The 22,646-nt window shown below is 46.6% G+C and overlaps 1 protein-coding gene across 1 annotated transcript in view; it reads left to right on the top strand.

Annotated features, from left to right (window-relative positions):
- Positions 1-22,646, top strand: part of XPOT (exportin for tRNA) — a 153,321-nt gene that overhangs the window by 79,500 nt on the left and 51,175 nt on the right. The window contains exon 17 of the mRNA XM_082253111.1: positions 15,733-15,971. Coding sequence (XP_082109237.1) covers positions 15,733-15,971 — 239 coding nt within the window. The remainder of the gene's footprint in view (positions 1-15,732; positions 15,972-22,646) is intronic.

Here is a 22,646-nt window from a genome sequence, read left to right on the forward strand (position 1 = left end):
TCAATCCAATAGGTTTCTTTTTGTAAGATGCGCTTGTCCCAATTACCCCCGCGGGGGTCTGGGGCAATGACATCAAGGACTGTGAATTTCACAGTTTTATTATTGTATCCGTGATGCAAACCAATGTGCCTGGTAACACTCGTTTGTATGGTTCCGCCGTCAGAGTGGTAGATGTGGTCCCCAATACGTTGGCTCAACTTACGAATCGTCTTACCGACGTAGAAGGCCCCACATTGACAGGTCATCAAGTAAACAACACCTTGCGTGTTGCAATCAGCAAAGTGATGAGGCCTAAAGTATCTACCATTGGGTAATCGGACCTTAGATCCGCAACGGATCCAGGGACATTTGTCACAGGATCCACAGGGATAGGTGCCTTTTTTTGAAAATTGGGGGGTGTTGTATGGTCTGTAGTGACTTTTTGTCAAGCGGTCACGAAAGGAAGTCGCGCGTCTGAATACCAGATTAGGTCTGGTACCTAGATATTTGGCCAAGATATGATCCTGGGTAAGGATAGGCCAGTGTTTGCTGAGAATCTTACGCAAAAGGTTGTCATGTGCAGAGAAGGTAGTAATAAATCTAACATTTTGATTGACCTGTTGGTTCTTGACTTTGTAGAGAAGTTCAGTTCTCGACCAGGACTTAGCCCGATTGTATGCTTTTCTGAGCAATTTTCTAGAATAGCCCCTCACAAGTAGGCGTTGTTGCAAGTGTTTGGCTTGTATTTTAAATTTGTGTTCCGTGGAACAATTCCTGCGAAGTCTTAAATATTGGGCATAAGGAATGCTATTTATCAGGGGGGTGGGATGGGCACTTGCTGCGCATAGGATCGTATTGCCAGCACTGGGCTTGCGATAAAGATCGGTATCAATAGATCCATCTGGCAAAAGGCTGATCTTCACGTCCAAAAAAGGAATCTCAAATTTATTGAAAGAATAGGTGAATTTTAGATTCATATTGTTATGATTTAAAGCTGCAAAAAAGAGCATCAGATCCTCTTGAGTTCCCGTCCAAATAATGAGCAGGTCATCAATGAATCTGTGCCAGATAAGTATATAAGGCAGCCATCTGTCCATATTTTCGTCAGAGAAGACCAGTCGTTCCCAAGCGCCAAGGTACCTGGTCTTTGCAGCTTTAAATCATAACAATATGAATCTAAAATTCACCTATTCTTTCAATAAATTTGAGATTCCTTTTTTGGACGTGAAGATCAGCCTTTTGCCAGATGGATCTATTGATACTGATCTTTATCGCAAGCCCAGTGCTGGCAATACGATCCTATGCGCAGCAAGTGCCCATCCCACCCCCCTGATAAATAGCATTCCTTATGCCCAATATTTAAGACTTCGCAGGAATTGTTCCACGGAACACAAATTTAAAATACAAGCCAAACACTTGCAACAACGCCTACTTGTGAGGGGCTATTCTAGAAAATTGCTCAGAAAAGCATACAATCGGGCTAAGTCCTGGTCGAGAACTGAACTTCTCTACAAAGTCAAGAACCAACAGGTCAATCAAAATGTTAGATTTATTACTACCTTCTCTGCACATGACAACCTTTTGCGTAAGATTCTCAGCAAACACTGGCCTATCCTTACCCAGGATCATATCTTGGCCAAATATCTAGGTACCAGACCTAATCTGGTATTCAGACGCGCGACTTCCTTTCGTGACCGCTTGACAAAAAGTCACTACAGACCATACAACACCCCCCAATTTTCAAAAAAAGGCACCTATCCCTGTGGATCCTGTGACAAATGTCCCTGGATCCGTTGCGGATCTAAGGTCCGATTACCCAATGGTAGATACTTTAGGCCTCATCACTTTGCTGATTGCAACACGCAAGGTGTTGTTTACTTGATGACCTGTCAATGTGGGGCCTTCTACGTCGGTAAGACGATTCGTAAGTTGAGCCAACGTATTGGGGACCACATCTACCACTCTGACGGCGGAACCATACAAACGAGTGTTACCAGGCACATTGGTTTGCATCACGGATACAATAATAAAACTGTGAAATTCACAGTCCTTGATGTCATTGCCCCAGACCCCCGCGGGGGTAATTGGGACAAGCGCATCTTACAAAAAGAAACCTATTGGATTGAGTTGCTGGATGCTATCAAACCCCCAGGAATTAATGAGGTTTTAACCTACAAACCATTCCTTGGATAGAGACTGTCTTACATTCTTGTATTTAGACACACTACTCCACTCACACCTGGTGGGACCCCTACCCCTTGCACGTTGGTCCCTTGTTTCACCTGGCGGTCATGAGATGGGGCCACAAAGACTCTGGGAGAAATAAAAACCTAAAAACTTGCTCATTCCATAGACGGAATTGTGCCTTTGTAAGGCTTTTTTTGATAACCGCTCCCTGGGAGCTATATTTATTTATTTTCTTCATGATTTGTTCCTGACCAATCCTCATTTTGGACCCTTGTGGCCATTTCCATAAATTGTTGATGTATTTGTGGAAAGGTAATTTGTGATACTTTATACTGTATACAGCGCGACGGTCCTTGGCTGGTGATGTTTCCCTCCCTCTCCCTTTTTTTCGTCCTTTCTTCCCAGCCACGGATCGCCACGTCATTGCTAAATGGAGTGCTTCATGTATGCTGCATTGATTGTTGCACTAGGTGTATGACTTTGTATACTTTGTTGTTTATATGTTAATTCTTTTTTTGTCTGTGTGTCATCCATTCACATGCTTTTTTTGCTCCTTTTGTTTCTATCTGCAATGCACGCTCATCCACCCCTCCGATCGCCTGGTTTGCTTTGCCCCTGTGATGGGTTGGAGAGCCCTGGCTCCTCCTCTCGCTTCCCACGGATGTGTGATCCTCGGATGGAGGTGCGGGATGTGGAGGTATGATTACCTCCACTTCCGCTCTCCATGGCTGCACGCGGCTGCGTGATGCGGCCGAGTCCAGTGCAGCACTATGCGCGCTTCCGGTGCGCGCATCGTTGAGGATCTGACCCACGCCGTGGCGCATGTCTATGACATGCGTCCGGCGTCGGGTTGAGGTAGTATATAAGCGGGAGGTTTGGCGTTTCATACCCTTGTGAGAAGGCCATGCTTTCCATCTGAACACATGTGGGTAAGTACGTGTTGCTTGTCATGCCCGGAGGTCTGTTGTCTGATTGATGGCCATGCCTGGAGGTTTGCTATCATACGAACCCCGAGGCTATGTCTCAATTTCAAACTATTTTTGTATCTTCCCTTTAGATGCTCTGTGCTACTTGGTCAACTCCATCTGGATACCTATAGGTGGTTCCCTCTGGCGTACCTCAGAACGAGCATGACAATTAGACACTACCCACTGCAGCTATAGACGCTTGTTTGCTTCTTCCTCAATCGGCCTCTCCATATTTTATCAGCATTCTCTGTGAGGTAGTCATCTCTTTCATGTCTCCTTTCTTTTCATTCATTTGCTTTCCCCTTTTTTGTTTTTCCTCCTCTCCCCCCCTTTTTTCCTACCCCCTTTTTCTCCTCCCCTTTTTTAACGCTTGTTGTGTGTTTTGTCTCCCTTTCCATTCTTTCTCCCCATCTCTTTCTTTCCCTGTGTTGTTTCTTTTGTTTCATCCTTTTTTCTCTCCTTTCTATGTTCTCTGGTTTCCTTCCCTTTTCCCTTCCTTTCGTTTTTGTCCTAAGTTGCTTCTTTGTCAGGATCAGTTATGCCTCTTAATATATTCTATATTTCTCTCTTTAGAGATAGGAGCTTTAGGGTTCCAAATCACTCGGTCTCATTATCGAGTCATATATAATTCAGTACCATTAAAGGTAAATTTATTGCCTTTTAAGTTCTATTTTTACTTTTACTTGCCCTAGCAAACACTTTCCTTGGATATCCCTTTGGAAATTTTTGGTGTGCTCTCTCTTTTCACTTTTTGAACCCTACTGGTATCCCTCGGGGTACCTCGGCTGGTTCACAACACTTACGCCATTTGACTACCCTTGTCTTATTTCTCCTCCACATCCGTGGGTAAGACGTATTGTGGGGATCCCGGGCTCTCTCCCTCCTTGGTGCACTGCCGGGTGATGATTTGTGGTGATGGGCTGTGCATTGTACACATAGGAGCCGCATGTGCATGTTTAACCATTAAGCTGTATTTTATTTGTTTATTCATTACTTGTTTTGTTTCTACATAGGTTTATTAAAACTCTCCTCTTATATAGCATGTTACAGACCCCTGAAGAAGCAGCCCTACACAGGCTGCGAAACATGTTGGGTTAATTCTCCGAGGTCTTGCACACCGGATGAGCTATAAATCTATCATCACTTATTGTCTATACCTTTGTTACTGTACTGTTTGTATCCGCTGATATGTTTTTATACATATATAAATGTTTTCCCCTACCTGGTTTTTAATGATGTATAAATAAAATACTTGATTTTATCACCTTTTCTATGATTTTTTCTACGGTACCATTAAAATCCCACCAGCCCTCATTCATATTCTTTCTTGGAACTTTGTTCTGTTCTTCTTTTCTTTTTTTCCTTTTTTTCTTTTTTCTTTCTCTCTTTCTCATTTTTCTATTTTTTGTCTCTTTGTTCTTCTTTTTTCTTCTCTTTCCTCTTTTTCTATATATTTTTTTCTCTTCTCCCTTCTTCCTGTTCCCCTTCTCTTCCCCTCCCTCTCTTTTCTTCTTCATTTTCTGTCTCTTGTCCCCCCCTTTTTTTACCCAGCCTTTGCTTTTTCCCCCTCCCTACATTTCTTTCCTTTCTATGCTCATCCATGGCTCTCCATGTATTTTCTGGATGAAGGCTCGAACACCTCGAGCCCCCATCCACTTCTTTTGGTAGTCCTTTTCTACCACATATTGATTATTCAACTGGGATGTCGGTACTTTGTTAACATGTCTCGCATATCAAACACTTTAATCCTTTATAGCATTGCCTTTTTAAAACTGACATATTAGAACTCAAATCCAGAAATGTTGCTTCCAACTCTTCTGTAAACCTAGATGATAGAGACCGGCAGTCACAGCAGCAATTGTTTTTCATGATGGGTACCCTTAATTAAAGCAGAGCTAAACCTGTTGATTTACCAGTTTCTCAAAATGGTTATACTGCAAACAGTAAAATGCACCTGTGTAGTCAGATTCCAGCGCTTGATGTCCTGCACTCTGTGTACCATTCGCCCCCTCTATCTTCCCCATTTCTGATTCTGCTCATATTTCTCTGGGGCTTCTTCCTCTCCCTACTCACCTGCAGTGTTTTGCCTCTCTTCTCCCCCAAAACTTTGCCTCCCCCCCCCCCCCCTCAGTACTATACGGGTCTCTCATTGTTCGCATGCTAGCTGTGCGGGGGCTCCATGCAGGATCCGTGTGCTCCCCTGCTGGAACTCCGCACCATGCCCAGCCTGCAGTACAGGCAGCCCTAGTTGCAGCAGTGAGAACAGGAGTGGAGAGATAGGACAATGAGCAGCCAGCTGGACGTGCAACATGATAGAGGAAACCGGGACTGTCAGGGATCTGTAGTGGGAGAACAGGCAGCAGCACCGCAGAGGCCACCACATCTGTCGGTTCAGGTAGAACAGGCAGTGTCATGTAGGTCTCAGTTTGGGCAGTCACCTGTTCAAAAAAACTTCTATCAAGTTTGTGCCACATGCTTATTTTAGGGGTACAAGGCCGGAAGTACATTAGAAGAACATGAACGTGGAGAGCTAGAGTGGTGGAATAGTCATGTAGAGGGAGCTACAGCAGTAGAGCACTGGATGCAGTTATGTGCAGGATTGGGGGGGGTTATAGTGGGGAACAGGTATGCAGGAGGAGTGGAAGTACAGTGGGGAACAGGTGTGCAGGAGGGATGGGGGGAACAGTGGGGAACAGGCGTGTAGGGGTAGTTAGAAACAGGTGTGCATTGGTGAACAGGTGTGCAGGGTGGTACAGTGGTGAACAGGTGTGCACGGGGGTGGGTGGTACAGTGGGGAACAGGCATGCAGGGTGGTACAGTGGTGAACAGGTGTGCACGGGGGTGGGTGGTACAGTGGGGAACAGGCATGCAGGGTGGTACATTGGGCAACAGGTATGCATGGTAAAACAGTGGGGAATGGGTGTGCAGGGGGGTTGGGTGGTACAGTGGGGAACAGGCATGCAGGGTGGTATATTGGGGAACAGGAATGCATGGTAAAACAGTGGGGAACAGGTGTGCAGGAGGGGGTGGGGGTACAGTGGGGAACAGGTGTGCAGGGAGGTACAGTGGGGAACGTGTGTAGGGGGTGGTGGGTGGTGCAGTGGGGAGCAGGTGTGCTTGAGGGGTGGGGGGGTACAGTGGGGAACAGGTGTGGCAGGGGGCACAGTGGGGACCTGATGTGCAGGGGAGAGCACAGTGGGGAAAAAGGTGTGCAGGGGATACAGCAGTGGAGCAGGTGTGCAGGGGCTACAATGATGCAGCAATTGTGGTGATCAGAGGCCTGAAGACCTAGGTGCAGGAATCGGGGTAGTCTGATGTGGGGAGGTGCAGGAATTGGGGTGGTCTTAAGGTGCAGGAATTGGGGTAATCGGTGATCTGAGGTGTGAAGGTGCAGGAATTGGGGTGGTCTGAGGTCCAAATATAAACATGTTTTGTATGTGCATCATGTAACAAAACTTAAGTTTGTTTTTTTTAAATTGTATTTTTCTCTTACGTCCTCCGACAGTCGCCGCCTCTTCATATTCGTCACATATGGGGTATTAGACTTTGCTCCGAAGGAGTAGCTAGGCAACAGAATATGTTAACAATAAAGCTTTAACATATCCCACCCTCAAGGGGTGGTCCCCTCAGTCAATACCCTCCTACTTCCTGCAACCATATCTCAGTTTTAATGTCTAGCTTGTCAGGAGTGGCTGGCTCTCTCTGTGCTGGGACTTTCTGTCCCAGACTCTTTCTTCTTTTTAATATTTTGTTTGAGTTTTCTCTCTATCTTTACTTAGCTGTTATTTTTGTCAGCATTAGTTAGTTCTTCGGACGAAGAGGATCATGCGGACTGGGTCTCGGGCTGATCCCCCTGGTCGCAGGTCGTGGGTCAGTGGCTTCCCAGTCTGCCATTGAGCGTTCAGCCAGGTAACGCTCCTGGCACAGTGAACGACCCATCCCTGTTCGGTGCAGGGATGATTGGTGAGGTGGCTACCTCACCGGACGCTGTGCGGTTTCTTAACCTCCATTGTGTGCGTCTTGAATTGCGACTCTCCCTGCCTCATGTGCAGCGGTTTGTTCGCCTGTGCGGGTTCCCCACGCCATGTGAGGTAAGTGTATTTATGTGGGGACCTGTCTGTCTGGGGGGGTCTCAGTCTGGGACTGTGTAACCTGCCTTTAATCACACTGCTTTGTCTCCCTATCTCTCGGCTGCATGCTGTGGGCTGCAAGGGGGGGGGAGCTGTATGACACTGTGTGTGTCAGGCTGGGCAGTGTGAGAAGCTGTGTGCTGTGGGGCATGTTTTTTCTTGGCATGTTTGGGCATATACAGCGATCGCTGCGGCGATCTAACATGTATCCTTATATTGGGATGTAATGTGTGTGTTTTTTATGCACTGTGGAGCGGCGTTTTCGGCGCCAAACGACGCCATTTTACCGGCGCCCGCTCCGGCCGCATGGTTTACATGCACGGCGGCCATTTTCTTGTAGCCTCCATAGGCTTACATAGAGCGCCCTGGCAGCATCACTTCCTCTTTCCAGGAACACCGATCGAGGCAGCTGCAGCAGCGGGGTCTCCTCAGGTTTTATCCTTCTGTTCTTGCTATCCATTGCCTGTATTCAGTTTGTATATTCCCTGTGGGGGTCTCATTGTGCCTGAGTGTGGTGCGGTGGGCTGCGCTTGCCGCGCTTGCTAAAAGGGGGCAGTTAACCCTTGGTTGTCTGGCATTACAGGGGCAATGGATTCTCAGGAGGGCAAGTTTCCTACAGTATTGGTGGAAAGCCAGGGGACCGCTGTTTCCCCCCCAGGGGGGGATTTAGCCACTATTGTGGCTGGCCTTGCTGCCCAGGTGCAAATGCTGGTGGCTGCTCAATCTACTAAACGGCCCAGAGTTGCTCTGTCCTCTGATTCTGAGGGTGAAGGTGATGGGGCTGTTCTGGCAGGGACCTCCTTATCGGGGTCCCGCTCCTCTCTTGATCTAGTGGGGTCTGAGGTAGAGGCTGAAGTTGAGGGGGTTGATAATTCTCCCCCTGGCTCGCCTGAAGAGCTTGCAATCATGGATGAGTTGATTGCTTCCATTAAGCAGACGCTACGTTTGCAGGACGAAGTGTCCCCCCGCTGCCTTGGCGGCTTATGGGACGCAGAGAAAACGCAGGACGCCGCAGGTTTTTCCCTGCAATGCTGATTTTCAGCGCGCTGTTAAGGATCAATGGCGCGATCTGCGCAAGCCTTTTGCGGTACCAAGTAAATTCAAGCTGCGTTATCCTTTCTCGCCTGCCACTGATGAACGGTGGTGTGTGCCTCCACCAGTGGATCATGCAATTGCGGTTTTGAACAAAGCCACTGCGATTCCTGCAGAGGGTTCCCCTGTTTTCCGTGATGCCACGGATAGGAGACTGGAGTCTCTTGCCCGTCATACTTATTCTGTTACGGGTTCTATGCTTAAGGCTCTGTTTGCTTCTCTCATTGCGGCCCAGGCGATCGCAAGTTGGACGCAGATGCTTAGGCGCGTCCTAGTGGCCGATTCGGCCTCGGCGGCGACCCTGGATATGGTGGATCAGATCCACCAGGGTGTCATGTATCTGTGTGATGCGGACCTGGACCTGATTCCGTTGGCTGCACGTGTGCACAGCGTGGCGGTGTTGTCTCGCCGCCTGGTTTGGTTGAAATGTTGGTCGGTGGACCAATCTTCCCGTAAGACCTTAGCCAATCTGCCTTATGATGGGTCTCGCCTTTTTGGGGAGTCCCTGGATGTGTTGATTAAGGGGATCACCGGGGGTAAGAGCACTCTCTTGCCCCATTTCCCCAAGGCTAAGGGGGCTTCTGGGAAGAAGCATGCTAATTTTCGGCCCCCTCAGGGGTCCTTTCGTGCCTTTCGGCCGCACTACAAGGGCAAACCGTTCAAAGGCCAAGGCTCTCAGAAGAAGCCCTGGTCTGGGAAACAGAAGTCCGGCCAATCCGGACCTGCAGCCCATAACAGTTCGGCCTGAAGGGGCGCCCTCACCCAGTTTTGGGGTGGGGGGACGCTTGCTCGGTTTTCTTCAGCCCTGGTTGGCCCGTGTGCGGGACAGATGGGTTCTGGAAATCGTTCGATCTGGTTACAAGATCGAGTTTCTCTCTCGGCCGGAGAGCAGGTTTTTTCCCTCAAATCTTCAACTGTCTCCAAAGCGCCTGCGGGATCTGCACCTGGCGGTGCGGGACCTAAGGGCTCAGGGAGTGGTGGTTCCGGTGCCTCATCGGGACAGATTTCGGGGGTTTTATTCCAATCTGTTCACCGTGCCCAGGAAGAAGGGCAAGGTTCGTCCGATTCTGGACTTGAAGGCTCTGAACCGCTCTGTGCGGGTTCGCAAGTTCCGCATGGAATCCCTGCGCTCGGTGGTGGCTGCCCTCGTTCCGGGGGAATTCATGGCCTCCATCGATTTGAAGGATGCGTACCTTCACATCCCCATATTCGAGGGTCATCAGAGATACCTTCGATTTGCCATTGCGGAGGATCACTACCAGTTCGTGGCGTTGCCCTTTGGTCTCGCCTCGGCTCCGCGGGTCTTCACCAAGGTGCTTGCACCGGTTCTGGCATTATTGAGGGCCCAGGGCATTTCTGTCCTGGGGTATCTGGACGACATTCTGGTTCGGTCTGCGACCAGTCAGGGTCTGAAGGAGGACCTGTCTGTCACAATGCAAACTCTGCAGGAGTTTGGTTGGACGATAAATGTTCCAAAGTCGACACGGAGTCCGTCGGTTCGTCTCCCCTATCTGGGAATGATACTGGACTCGGTGCAGGCGAAGGTCTTCCTGCCGGAAGACAAACTCAGGACTCTTCAGGAGGAAGTCGGGTCCCTCAGGGACGTTCCGCACTCGTCTCTGCGGACGTGTATGAGATGTCTGGGATTGATGGTCTCGGCCTTCGAGGCGATTCCTTTCGCGCAGTTTCACACGCGGGGTCTCCAAGCGGAGATCCTGTCCAGGTGGGACGGGCGACCTCAATCTCTGGATCTTCAGATCTCGTTGAGTCATCGCACCAGGGAAAACCTTCTGTGGTGGCTCCAGTCCCCGTTGGTGTCCGGGGGCAAGTCGTTTCGTCCGATCTCGTGGACGGTAATCACCACGGATGCCAGCCTGTCGGGCTGGGGTGGTGTTCTGGGCGTTCTGTCCGCCCAGGGGACCTGGTCGGAGGGGGAGTCTTCCCTCCCGATCAACATTCTGGAATTGCGTGCGATAAGTCTCTGTCTTCATCGCTGGACGGACCGGCTGCAGGGCTGCCCGGTTCGGGTGCAGACGGACAATGCCACGGCGGTGGCCTACATCAACCACCAAGGGGGCACCAGGAGTGCCCGAGCGGCTCGAGAAGTGGCCGACATTCTATCTTGGGCCGAGACTCATGTCCCGGCGATAACGGCGGTTCACATTCCGGGAGTGGAGAACTGGCAGGCGGACTATCTGAGTCGCCAGACCCTGGATCAGGGGGAATGGTCTCTCCACCCGGCTGTCTTCCAGATGTTGTGCGCGAAGTGGGGTCTTCCAGATGTGGACCTGTTCGCGTCTCGCCTCAACTACAAGGTGAAGAGGTTCGTGGCAAGGACGCGCGACCCTCGGGCAGACGCGTCGGACGCGTTAGTGGCCCCGTGGCATCAGTACAGGCTGATGTACGCATTTCCACCGATTCAGTTGCTGTCCAGGTTCCTTCGCAGGTTACACTCGGAACGCAGCACGGTGATTCTTGTGGCACCGGACTGGCCTCGCCGGTCCTGGTACGCAGACCTCGTGAATCTGGCGGTCGACGCCCCTTGGCGTCTGCCTCTTCGAGACGCTCTACTGTCTCAAGGACCGATTTACCATCCTGCTTTACAGTCGCTGGCTTTGACGGCCTGGCTGTTGAGACCGAGGTCCTGAAGGGGAAGGGTCTCTCTCCAGAGGTCGTTCATACTTTGATCAACGCGAGGAAGTCTTCCTCGGGGAAGGTTTATTACCGTACTTGGAAGGCCTATTTTGCCTGGTGTGAGTCCAGGGGGTTTTCACCCCGCACGTACTCGGTTTCCCGTGTGCTGTCTTTCCTTCAGACGGGTGTCGATCAGCGTTTGGCGCTGGCTACGATCAAGGGTCAGGTGTCTGCGCTGGCCGTTCTGTTTCAACGTCCCGTGGCTTCCAACTCCTTGGTTGGCACCTTTATTCAGGGTGTGCGGCATCTGGTTCCTCCTAGGAGGGATCCTTTGCCCCCTTGGGACTTGAATCTCGTTCTATCTGTGTTACAACGTGCTCCTTTTGAACAGATCAGGGAGATCTCGTTGTCTATGTTGTCCAAAAAGGTCGCCTTTTTGGTGGCGATCACTTCGGCTCGCAGAGTGTCGGAACTGGCGGCTTTGTCCTGCAAGTCTCCGTACCTGGTTGTTCATTTGGATAAGGTGGTCTTGCGACCTAATCCTTCTTTTCTGCCGAAACGAGTTTCGGAATTCCATCTTAACGAGGATATTGTTTTGCCTTCGTTGTGCACGAAGCCTAAACATCCAAAGGAGGTGAGATTGCACTCTCTGGATGTTGTTCGGGCGATAAGGGTTTACCTTAAATCGACTGAGTCTTTTCGTAAGACGGACTCCTTGTTTGTTCTTCCAGAGGGTCCTCGGAAGGGCATGGCGGCTTCGGCCTCTACCATCGCCAAATGGATCAGGCAGACCATTGAACAGGCCTATGCCTTGCAGGGGAAGGTTCCCCCTGTGCCTGTGAAGGCGCACTCTACTAGATCTCTGAGTACGTCTTGGGCCTGCCGTCATGGGGCTTCTGTAGCCCAGGTGTGTAAGGCGGCGACTTGGTCGACCGTGCACACTTTCACAAAATTCTACAAAGTAGATGTTCAGGCATCGGCGGATGCTTCCTTTGGCCGCAAGGTTCTTAGTGCGGCTGTTCCCTAGGGTCCCTTGTTGGGGACTCCTGGCTGTTGGGATTGTTTTTTGTATCCCCTGGGTTTTTTGTCTTTTCCTGGGTTGTTGCTCCTGTTGAGCACTTATTTTTGCTGTTGCCCAGCTGGTTTCCTTCCTTTGGTAAGGTTCCTTTCTTTGATGTGGAGACTGCGTTGCCTTTCGGCGCGGATGCGTTTCCCACCCCTCATGTTTGCACTGATTTGGGACGTCCCCATATGTGACGAATATGAAGAGGCGGCGACTGTCGGAGGACGTAAGAGAAAACGGAATTTTTGTAAAATCTTACCTGTAAAATTCCTTTCTCTGAGTCCTCCGACAGTCGCCGCCCCCGCCCCTCTTTTGGGGTTTGAATGTATACTCTACTGCTATTCCACTAAAACTGAGATATGGTTGCAGGAAGTAGGAGGGTATTGACTGAGGGGACCACCCCTTGAGGGTGGGATATGTTAAAGCTTTATTGTTAACATATTCTGTTGCCTAGCTACTCCTTCGGAGCAAAGTCTAATACCCCATATGTGACGAATATGAAGAGGCGGCGACTGTCGGAGGACTCAGAGAAAGGAATTTTACAGGTAAGATTTTACAAAAATTCCGTTTTATTGAGAAAATTTGGAAACAAGTCCAAAAATAAATCCCAAAGGGACATTTCAAACCACAATAGAAATATACAGTAACAAGAACAAATGAGATTCTAAAGAGCCTAAGCATTGCATATAATAGGAAAAAGAATGGGAAGGAAAGACGAAGAGGAGAAAAAGAGAGGAAGAGCAAAAGAGTAGCAAGGACAAAACCTGTAACCGTATGACCTGAGGGTTATTTGGGTTAGATACCGGAAAGCCCCAAGTTACACAAGGGGAGCCAAGTCATGGGATGCGGGGAGCGATTAATGTGAAGAGGGAGTAGGGTCCCCTGTTGCCTCTTTCAAGGTTGGGCCCAAAGGGGAACCAAAAGTGGAGGAGTCCCAAGCATCCCATGTCTTATTAAAGTGAGGGATGGTATCCCCCACCCATGCCGTCATATATTCCATTCTACGCATATCAGCAATCTCCTTCAATAATTGAGTTAGATTGGGTAAGGAAGTAGACAACCATTGTAGCGATATTAGTCTCTTGGCAGCCAGCAAAATAAAAGAAGCAATTTTATTTGGAAATTTCCCTATGGAGGAAAAGGGAAGGTCCAAGAGATAATGTAGCGGATCCAACGGCAAAAGGCATTCCAGTACCTGTTGGAGCAGGGACATTATTGAGGACCAAAAGGGTTCAATAAGCTCACATTGCCAAAAAATATGAAAATGGGTACCTCTAGCTTTACCACAGCGCCAACATAAGGGGGAAAGAGAACTGTTTTGGCAATGGAGAACCTCCGGAGTCCTATACCAAAATAGCAATATTTTATAGGCTTTCTCTCTTTAAACTAATGACTTTTACAGGGAGTGCAGAATTATTAGGCAAATGAGTATTTTGACCACATCATCCTCTTTATGCATGTTGTCTTACTCCAAGCTGTATAGGCTCGAAAGCCTACTGCCAATTAAGCATATTAGGTGATGTGCATCTCTGTAATGAGAAGGGGTGTGGTCTAATGACATCAACACCCTATATCAGGTGTGCATAATTATTAGGCAACTTCCTTTCCTTGGGCAAAATGGGTCAAAAGAAGGACTTGACAGGCTCAGAAAAGTCAAAAATAGTGAGATATCTTGCAGAGGGATGCAGCACTCTTAAAATTGCAAAGCTTCTGAAGCGTGATCATCGAACAATCAAGCATTTCATTCAAAATAGTCAACAGGGTCGCAAGAAGCGTGTGGAAAAACCAAGGCGCAAAATAACAGCCCATGAACTGAGAAAAGTCAAGCGTGCAGCTGCCAAGATGCCACTTGCCACCCGTTTGGCCATATTTCAGAGCTGCAACATCACTGGAGTGCCCAAAAGCACAAGGTGTGCAATACTCAGAGACATGGCCAAGGTAAGAAAGGCTGAAAGACGACCACCACTGAACAAGACACACAAGCTGAAACGTCAAGACTGGGCCAAGAAATATCTCAAGACTGATTTTTCAAAGGTTTTATGGACTGATAAAATGAGAGTGAGTCTTGATGGGCCAAATGGATGGGCCCGTGGCTGGATTGGTAAAGGGCAGAGAGCTCCAGTCCGACTCAGACGCCAGCGAGGTGGAGTACTGGTTTGGGCTGGTATCATCAAAGATGAGCTTGTGGGGCCTTTTCGGGTTGAGGATGGAGTCAAGCTCAACTCCCAGTCCTACTGCCAGTTTCTGGAAGACACCTTCTTCAAGCAGTGGTACAGGAAGAAGTCTGCATCCTTCAAGAAAAACATGATTTTCATGCAGGACAATGCTCCATCACACGCGTCCAAGTACTCCACAGCGTGGCTGGCAAGAAAGGGTATAAAAGAAGAAAAGCTAATGACATGGCCTCCTTGTTCACCTGATCTGAACCCCATTGAGAACCTGTGGTCCATCAAATGTGAGATTTACAAGGAGGGAAAACAGTACACCTCTCTGAACAGTGTCTGGGAGGCTGTGGTTGCTGCTGCACGCAATGTTGATGGTGAACAGATCAAAACACTGACAGAATCCATGGATGGCAGGCTTTTGAGTGTCCTTGCAAAGAAAGGTGGCTATATTGGTCACTGATTTGTTTTTGTTTTGTTTTTGAATGTCAGAAATGTATATTTGTGAATGTTGAGATGTTATATTGGTTTCACTGGTAAAAATAAATAATTGAAATGGGTATACTGTATATTTGATTTTTGTTAAGTTGCCTAATAATTATGCACAGTAATAGTCACCTGCACACACAGATATCCCCCCTAAAATAGCTAAAACAAACTAAAAACTACTTCCAAAAATAGTCAGCTTTGATATTAATGAGTTTTTGGGTTCATTGAGAACATGGTGGTTGTTCAATAATAAAATTAATCCTCAAAAATACTCATTTAATAATAATAATAATAATTCTGCACTCCCTGTACTTTCCATTATCAGTACTACTTTGAAAACAAAATTACTACAGGCTGTTTAAGCAGCCACCTTTAGTGTGCCAGGTAGGGGGGCAGTAAAATGCACCTTTGCCTGAGTAGTCAAAAATCCTTGCACCGTCCCTGCAAACAAAGGTATTTCTTCCAGAAATTAAAATTCTTTCTCTAAGATGCTACATGAAGCTCAACTATATAAAGCCACCACCTGGTCAGCTGTTTATACTTTTTCAAAGTTGTATCACGTAGATATCCAGTCATCTGCAGATGCAACTTTAGGCCGCAAGGTACTTGCAGCGGCACTCTGAACTTGCCGGTGTCCTGTTTAGTGCATTTCAAATCAAAGGAATTTGACCTACTTGTAAATTCTGAATCTAGAGTGTACAGTACAGGACATCCTCTCTTCTATTGGTTTACTCTGCATAATTTCCTACAAAACGGAGGACTTTCAGAATAGGGTAGGATTATAGGGCACACCCCCCAGAGGGTGTGTCCTCCGAAAGCTTGCTTGTTTAATCACCTGAAAGTATGTCTTTATAACCCATGCTGTATGAACATGTTGCTTGTGTCCTGTACTGTACTCCAAGATATGGAGTTTACAGAAGTCCAAAAATATTGTTTTAATAAGGAAATACTGAACCCTAGTAAGTAAATGCATGTTCCATAGCTCTAATGCCATGTATTGTGAAATAACTCTAGTTTCTTTTATTTAGGAAAATGGTTTTCAGACTTTGCTGAGCAGCGATGATCAGCTCTTCATATATGAAACTGCAGGTGTTCTCATTGTAAACAGTGACTATCCAGCTGACAGGAAAAATATTCTGATGAGAAATCTATTGAATCCATTAATGGAAAAGTTCAAAATTTTGTTAGGAAAATTGATGGTTGAGCAAGATGAAGAGAGACAGACGGTTCTAGCAGATTGCCTTAATCATGCTGTTGGTTTTGCCAGGTAGATAAAAAAATTTCTTAATGTCTGCATACATTTTTCTCAAATGATACTTGTGATCGTATGTACTTGGGTGACTCTTTGCCTTTAAAATCTCATATGGCCCAAGGATGGGTAGAGATTGCCTTTAGGATATAAACTGCTATTATGTTTGAAAAATATTGTTTGACACTTTTTTTATTTGTTAAAGCTTACAGGGTTCACCTTGACAGAAAAAATGTAGTGTTACACCAAATGTTAAATGTTACACCAGACAACCTTCCCACCCTCCCAGCCTGGTCTCCGCTGAGCTGTCATCACCCTGACAGCCGGTCCAGCAGTCCTGAAATTTGAAATTCTAGGGATTGACAAGATTGATTCACTTTTATAGTGCTGGCCACTCTGAATCAATCTTATCCATCCTGCACTGCACAGAGAAGAGCGAGTATTTCAAGTTCCTGGACTGACTGCAGGGTTGGTGACATCGCCGTTACCCCACAGGCAAGTACAGCGGGGTCCAAGGGGAAGTGTGTCCAGTGTTGACCTTTTTACAGTTTTTCTGTAAGGGTGAATGTTCGAACACTTTAACTACTTCCCGCGAATCAACGTAGCCCTACGTCGGCTCAAAGAAGTGGTTGTACCAGGGTGATGCCTGCAGCTAGAGGCATCATCCCGGTACCATTTTTTTTTTTTTTTTTTAGAGTCTGCTTTCAGGTGATAACAGCCGTTGCGCTCGGGAGCCACTCGGCCGTTATCCCAGCGAGCAGGAGGGAACGCCCCTTCCCGCCGCCTTCTGCGGCTCTGCCCGGGTCTCCCATCCCACGGGGAGACCCGAGCAACCAACCAGCCAGCACGTCCGTCAGCTGGTTGGAGCTTGATTGGGTCTCCGGTGTAGTAACCCGGAAGCGGCGCGATGATGTCACGTCTGGGGTTACTCGGCGGCTAAATGCGCCGAATTTAAAAAAAACTGTCAGTATTCAGAAATGCCTATTTCGGCATTTTGCATACATTGAAGTGCAGTGGAGGGGCCTGGGGTCTTTTAGACCCTGATCCCTTGATAAAGAGTACCTGTCACTGCCTATTACGGTCACAAGGGATGTTTACATTGATTGTGACCGCAATAAGTGATCAGATTTTTTTTTTCTGTGCTAAAATTAGAAAATTAAATAAAATGGGGAAAAAAATTTTTAAAGCGCGTCGCCGTGAGCTTGCGCACGAAAGAAAATGCATACGTAAGTCGCGTGCGCAAATGAAAGCGCTGTTCAAACCACACATATGAGAAGTCGCTGTGATCGCCAGAGCGAGCGCAATAATTAAAAAAAGAGCTACTCTGTAACTCTAAACTGGTAACCGTTAAAAATCTCCATAGGCGTTGTTTAAAATTTTTTTATGTACCATAGTTTGTTGCTGCCATTCTGCAGGTGTATGCAGTTTTAAACTGTAACATGTTAGGTATCTATTTACTCGACGTGGCATTATCTTTCACAATATACAAAACAATGGGCTAACTTTGCTGTTTAGTTTTTTTTAAATGGAGTGAAATGTATTTTTTCCAAAAAAAATGGCATTTGAAAGACTGCTGTGAAAAATATTGCAACAACCGCCATTTTATTTTCCAGAGTCTTTGCTAAAAATTATATATATATATATATATATATATATATATATATATATATATATATATATATATATATATATATATATATATATATATATATATATAATATATGGTTTGGCAGTCCTAAGTAGTTTTCTTAGGACCCTCATCCGATTTTAACTTGTAAGCAACATGTGTCAGAAATGGGCTCGGTCCAGAATTGGTTAAAGGACAATTACACCTTTTGGTTGTGTTTAGGGTGTAACCTGTTCCATTACCTCTTCTCCCCCCAATTTCCCCTCCCTGTGACAGCGGGTGTAGGTTCCTCTCCCCTGCACTGTGCACCACAAAACAGAACATTCTGGACAGCTGCATCATTCTGTGAATGAGACAAATACTCACTGTCTGCCACTGCCTTGCTATATTTTAACTATTTCTGCCTTGCTATATTTTAACTATTTTTAAAGGTAAAACTTTTTAGTTTTGGATAGAGTGGAGAGTGATTAGACCACCTGTCCGGTTTTTATTGCTTTCTGTGTCCCTATTGGGGAGATTCCCCAACTCTGTTTGTCATGTTTACATTGATCGCTGAAAATGAAAGAAAATTACATATTTGGGAGATATATCCAGAACCGTAATAGAGGGAAAATCTGCCAGAGGGGACCCTAGTGCTAGTGTCCTTGGTGACATTGGTTTCCCTTGACTTCCTGTTTTGCTATGGGACCCGAAGTGAAGGGACACAGATGGCAAAAAAAGCCCTTAATTTTCCAAAATAGAAAAACTGCAGATCTAAAAATGTTAGTTGCCTGGCTGGGCTTGGTTTCAGTATGACTGGGTCACAGACCTGGAACAAGCAGAAAGGGAATTAAATCAAGTCAAATTCCCTTCTTTTTTTCATCCATCATTGAGGGACAGTCTTTCACCTTCAGGTTACAGCATCACCACAGGAAGATTGGGCAGTGCAAGCAAATTGTAGGCCATTCCAGAATAACCTCTCCTACCAGTATGCCTCTGTTTTTTTGCTAAGATGGATGTCTTCTCTTCAGCTCATCTATGTTTGAAAACTAACTTATTTTTGCTTGCACCTTTTTATTTTACTCATCAAGATTATTCTTCAGTCAACTCTTCTTACATCACGGCTAGAGCTGGTCTCTTCCATTGCTGTCTGGCATGGCTGTCCTCCGCCTGGACCAGACTGGATGTTGTGGAGACAGTGTGGAAATGATCTGCAAGCTCTGGGTTTTGTGTAGGACTATTTTCAGACTCTGGTCTGGTAACAGTTGGCCACAAGTGCTTTTCAGGTCCACCGCTATTTGGTATGGTCTCAGTGCTTGCCCTGTCTCTGAAGACTCACATTGTGAGTAACAGGAGTGCAAAAAAGGAGCTACCTTAATTACAAAATTCCGTTTCCTGCTAGTTTTGCTGGAAGGGTCTTAATGCTGCAGTACTAAGTGCTGACTGCATCAGCTGGGTGTAGTGTAATGTGTGCACTCTGCATATCTTTCCCGCCATACAGCATTGCGGAAGCATCTTCTCGCTTCTGTTTGCTGAGATCTATATAGAAATCTAATCTGTTCCTGCTGCCTACCTACAGTGACTTTGGCCATCGCCTACTACCAGATGTCTTGGTTTCATGTGTACCAAAGGCTTTGCTTTTTACCCTCATTGTCTTACCTTCATATAAGCACTTGACTGATTCTAGATGGGGATGGGTGGCAGTCCCTGGAATCCTGTTGTCCTCCGCTTCTGTAGTTTATTCCTTACTCGGAGTCCTCTTTAGCTTTGTTGCTTATCATTAGCCTTGTACAAAAGCAGTCTATTCCTACTGTAGATGTGACCCACTTTAACAATGTGACTAACATCCCAGTGAAGTATGCATCTGTCTTTAACCACTTAAAGCGGAGTTCCGGGCACAGATGTCATTTTTTAATGAACATACCCCCGGGACAGTCAGGGCTAGCACATTCCACAATGGCTAGCCTCTGATCTGTCCCGGTTCGCACTTACCTTTTAGAAGAAATACTTACTTATAAAATTTCTTCCACAGCATTTCCATCTCTCTTGTGGGCAGCTGAAGCCGGCGCGGTCCTCTTCTGTGTCTTCTTCCGCGTCTTCTTGTCCCAGAATGCGCCGCACCGGCCCCTCTCGTCCCTTCCAGCGCGACGCCGCATTCCTCCACAGCTTCTGGGCATGCCCAGAAGCTGTTCAGCAGGGGAATGCGGCGTCGCCCGGAAATGATGAGCGGGGCCGGTGCCGTCGCATTGATTCCTGGGAGCTGTGACGTTCAGCTCCCAGGAATCATAGCGAGGCGGGAAGTGACGGGGTGAGCCGCGGCTCCGAGGGAGGAAGTACTCTGAGGTGAGTATCTTCGATCTTCAATTGCAAGATAAGTAAACAAAAAAAAAAAAAAAACTAACTACCCAATTCCTTTTCAGGTGAGGCATACCTAGCAGAGGGGCACAAAAAAAAAAAATCTCGTTTTTGTGCCCGGAACTCCGCTTTAAGGACCAGGCCTATTTCTGACACTTGTTTACAATTTAAAATCTGTTTGTTTTGTTTTTTGCTAGAAAAATACTTAAAACCCCCAAACATTGTTTTTTTTTTTAGCAGAGACCCTAGAGAATAAAATGGAGATCGTTGCAATATTTTTTATCACACCCTATTTGCGCAGCGGTCTTCCATCACACCCGATTTGCGCAGCGGTCTTCCAAACTCATTTTTTTTGGAAAAAAATTCAGTTTTTTTTTTTAAATTAAAAAATAAGGAAACAGTAAATTTAGCCCAATTTTTTTCTTTAATGTGAAAGATAATGTTACGCCAAGTAAATAGATACCCAACATGTCATGCTACAAAATTGCGCACGCTCGTGGATTTCTACAGGTTACCAGCTTAGAGTTACAGAGGAGGTCTAGGGCTCAAATTATTGCTCTTGCTCGAACGATACCTCACGTGTGTTTTGAACACCGTTTACATATGTGGGCGGGACTTCCGTATGCGTTCGCTTTTGCGTGGGAGCTAACGGGGACAGGGCGCTTTAATTTATTTATTTTTTTTCTATTTTATTTTTTCAATTTTTGATCATTTTTTATTCCTATTACAAGGAATGTAAACATCCCTTGTAATAGAAATTTGCATGACAGGACCTCTTTATTGTGAGATCTGGTGTCAAAAAGACCTCAGACCTCACATCTACACTAAAAAGAAGTCATTTTTTTTTTTCATGATGAAAAAAAATTGGCTCTTTAAATGCGTTCCTAGGAGACGACGTTTGACGTCGCTCCAGTCCTCTAAGACCATAGTCGAGTGAGGGCCATCTTGCCCTGACTCGACTTCCTGCCTGTGAGGAGCGCGGACCGGATTGTTTTCCCCGCTGCCGGCGGGTCGGGGAAGCGGGGAAAATGACCGAGAAGCGCCGGGTGAGGGGGGTACCTCACTGGGACCACCCTTATGTGAAAGCGGACCGCCCGCAGATTAAAAAAAAACGGGGTTATGGCAGTACCGACGTATATCTCCGGTGGGCGGTCCGGAAGTGGTTAAGGACCCAACTGATGAGCAGGCAGAAGCTCTATTAATCTCTGTTCTCACTGGCAGTCCCTATTCTTCTTCCCACTATGGGTGACTGGTCAAAAGCTTCTAAGAGATCTCCCAGCTCTGTGGTTGATCACTCAGTTGTGGAACATATGAAGCAAGTAGCTGTATTTTGAAATTCAGTTGTGACCCCCTGATGGAGGCTTTCTGGCTTATCTCTTGCACTGATCTCCTGTCTGTATACACGTGTCGGACACTTATGTTAAAATTCTAGGCTTTGGATCCCAACGTCAGAGAAGCATCTGATCCACATGGCCCTCGAAGGACAGAATTTTATCCAATCTTTTTCATACCATTATCAAGCACGCTACTGGTGGCAAAAGTACTCTTCTCTTGCTCAGCAGCAGAAGCATAAGGAACAGATTGAAAAGTCCTCCCTCTCCCTCTTTCTGAGGCTCAAAGGCTGCCAAACCCTCAGACCAGCCTCCTTGGCATGAAGGGGCTCTCCCGCTTTCCAGAGTGGGGGGTGTTTGAGATGAAAGCTTTCTAAAACATCTGCAAAGGTTAACCGATGCTTGGGTGCAGTTTCACTCTGTCCCTCCTTGGTTTCTCACCTCCCTAGTCACCATACATATTCACAGATCTCCATCGATCTCGCCCTGGTCTTGTAGACCAAAGTTTAATTTCCCTAGTTCCTGCTCAAAGGTTTAAAAGGATTTAACTCCAACCCATTTACCATTACCAAACTAAAGGGGTCTCCTGCCCCTTCTTGGATCTCAAAGCCTTTGGTCAATGTCTATTTTGAAGCTCAGAACTTCTGCATGGGATCTACTAGGTCTGTCGTTGCCTCCTCTCCCCAGGCAGACTTTCTAGCTTGTGTGGACATCATTGACATGCGATTTGGTTGTGTGTTTCCGCGTTATGGATGTGGTTAGTGTAGCTGCTGCCCCCACTGAGACCAACCACCAAAATGGTGTCTGAGTGAATGAAAAAAAAAAAGGGGGAGAGTGGATGTTGGCGCTGCTCTGTATTGCCTCAATGTGTTAGACTGAATCATACATGGAGACTAAATAAGTGAACATAAACATATCTATCTAGATCAACCTAAAGATGTGCAAAAATGCATAAAGTTATATAAAACTTGAAAAATGTGTAAAACAACCAAGTGCCTAGTGAAAAAACAAATGTTGCTAAACCAGCAGTAGATAAATCATTTTTTAAGCACATACTCAATGAAAGTACTCAGTGTTATTAGAAGTACAAACGCATAACAAAATCCGTCAAGGGTTTTAGACTCGTATAAAGATGACAAATTAAGCTGCGAGTTCTACCATCACCTGTCCTTTCATGAAAAATATAAATAGTCCATCCCTTATTTCAGTACTGTAAATTTTCCTTTGAAAGCAGGAACTGGTGATGTTGCAGTAGGACACAATGTATCCAAAGCATGCACAGTGCCCAGGTGCTTCCACACGTGTCCCCTCCTGTTGCCTCACTCACCAGAAATGTTTCCCCTCAAAGGGGGATAACCAGCCTTCACAGCTTCACCTGGTTGTATGAAATATTCAAAAGAC

This window comes from Pelophylax lessonae (genome assembly GCF_965119305.1).
Source record: "Pelophylax lessonae genome assembly, chromosome: 4".
NCBI classification, from domain to species: domain Eukaryota; kingdom Metazoa; phylum Chordata; class Amphibia; order Anura; family Ranidae; genus Pelophylax; species Pelophylax lessonae.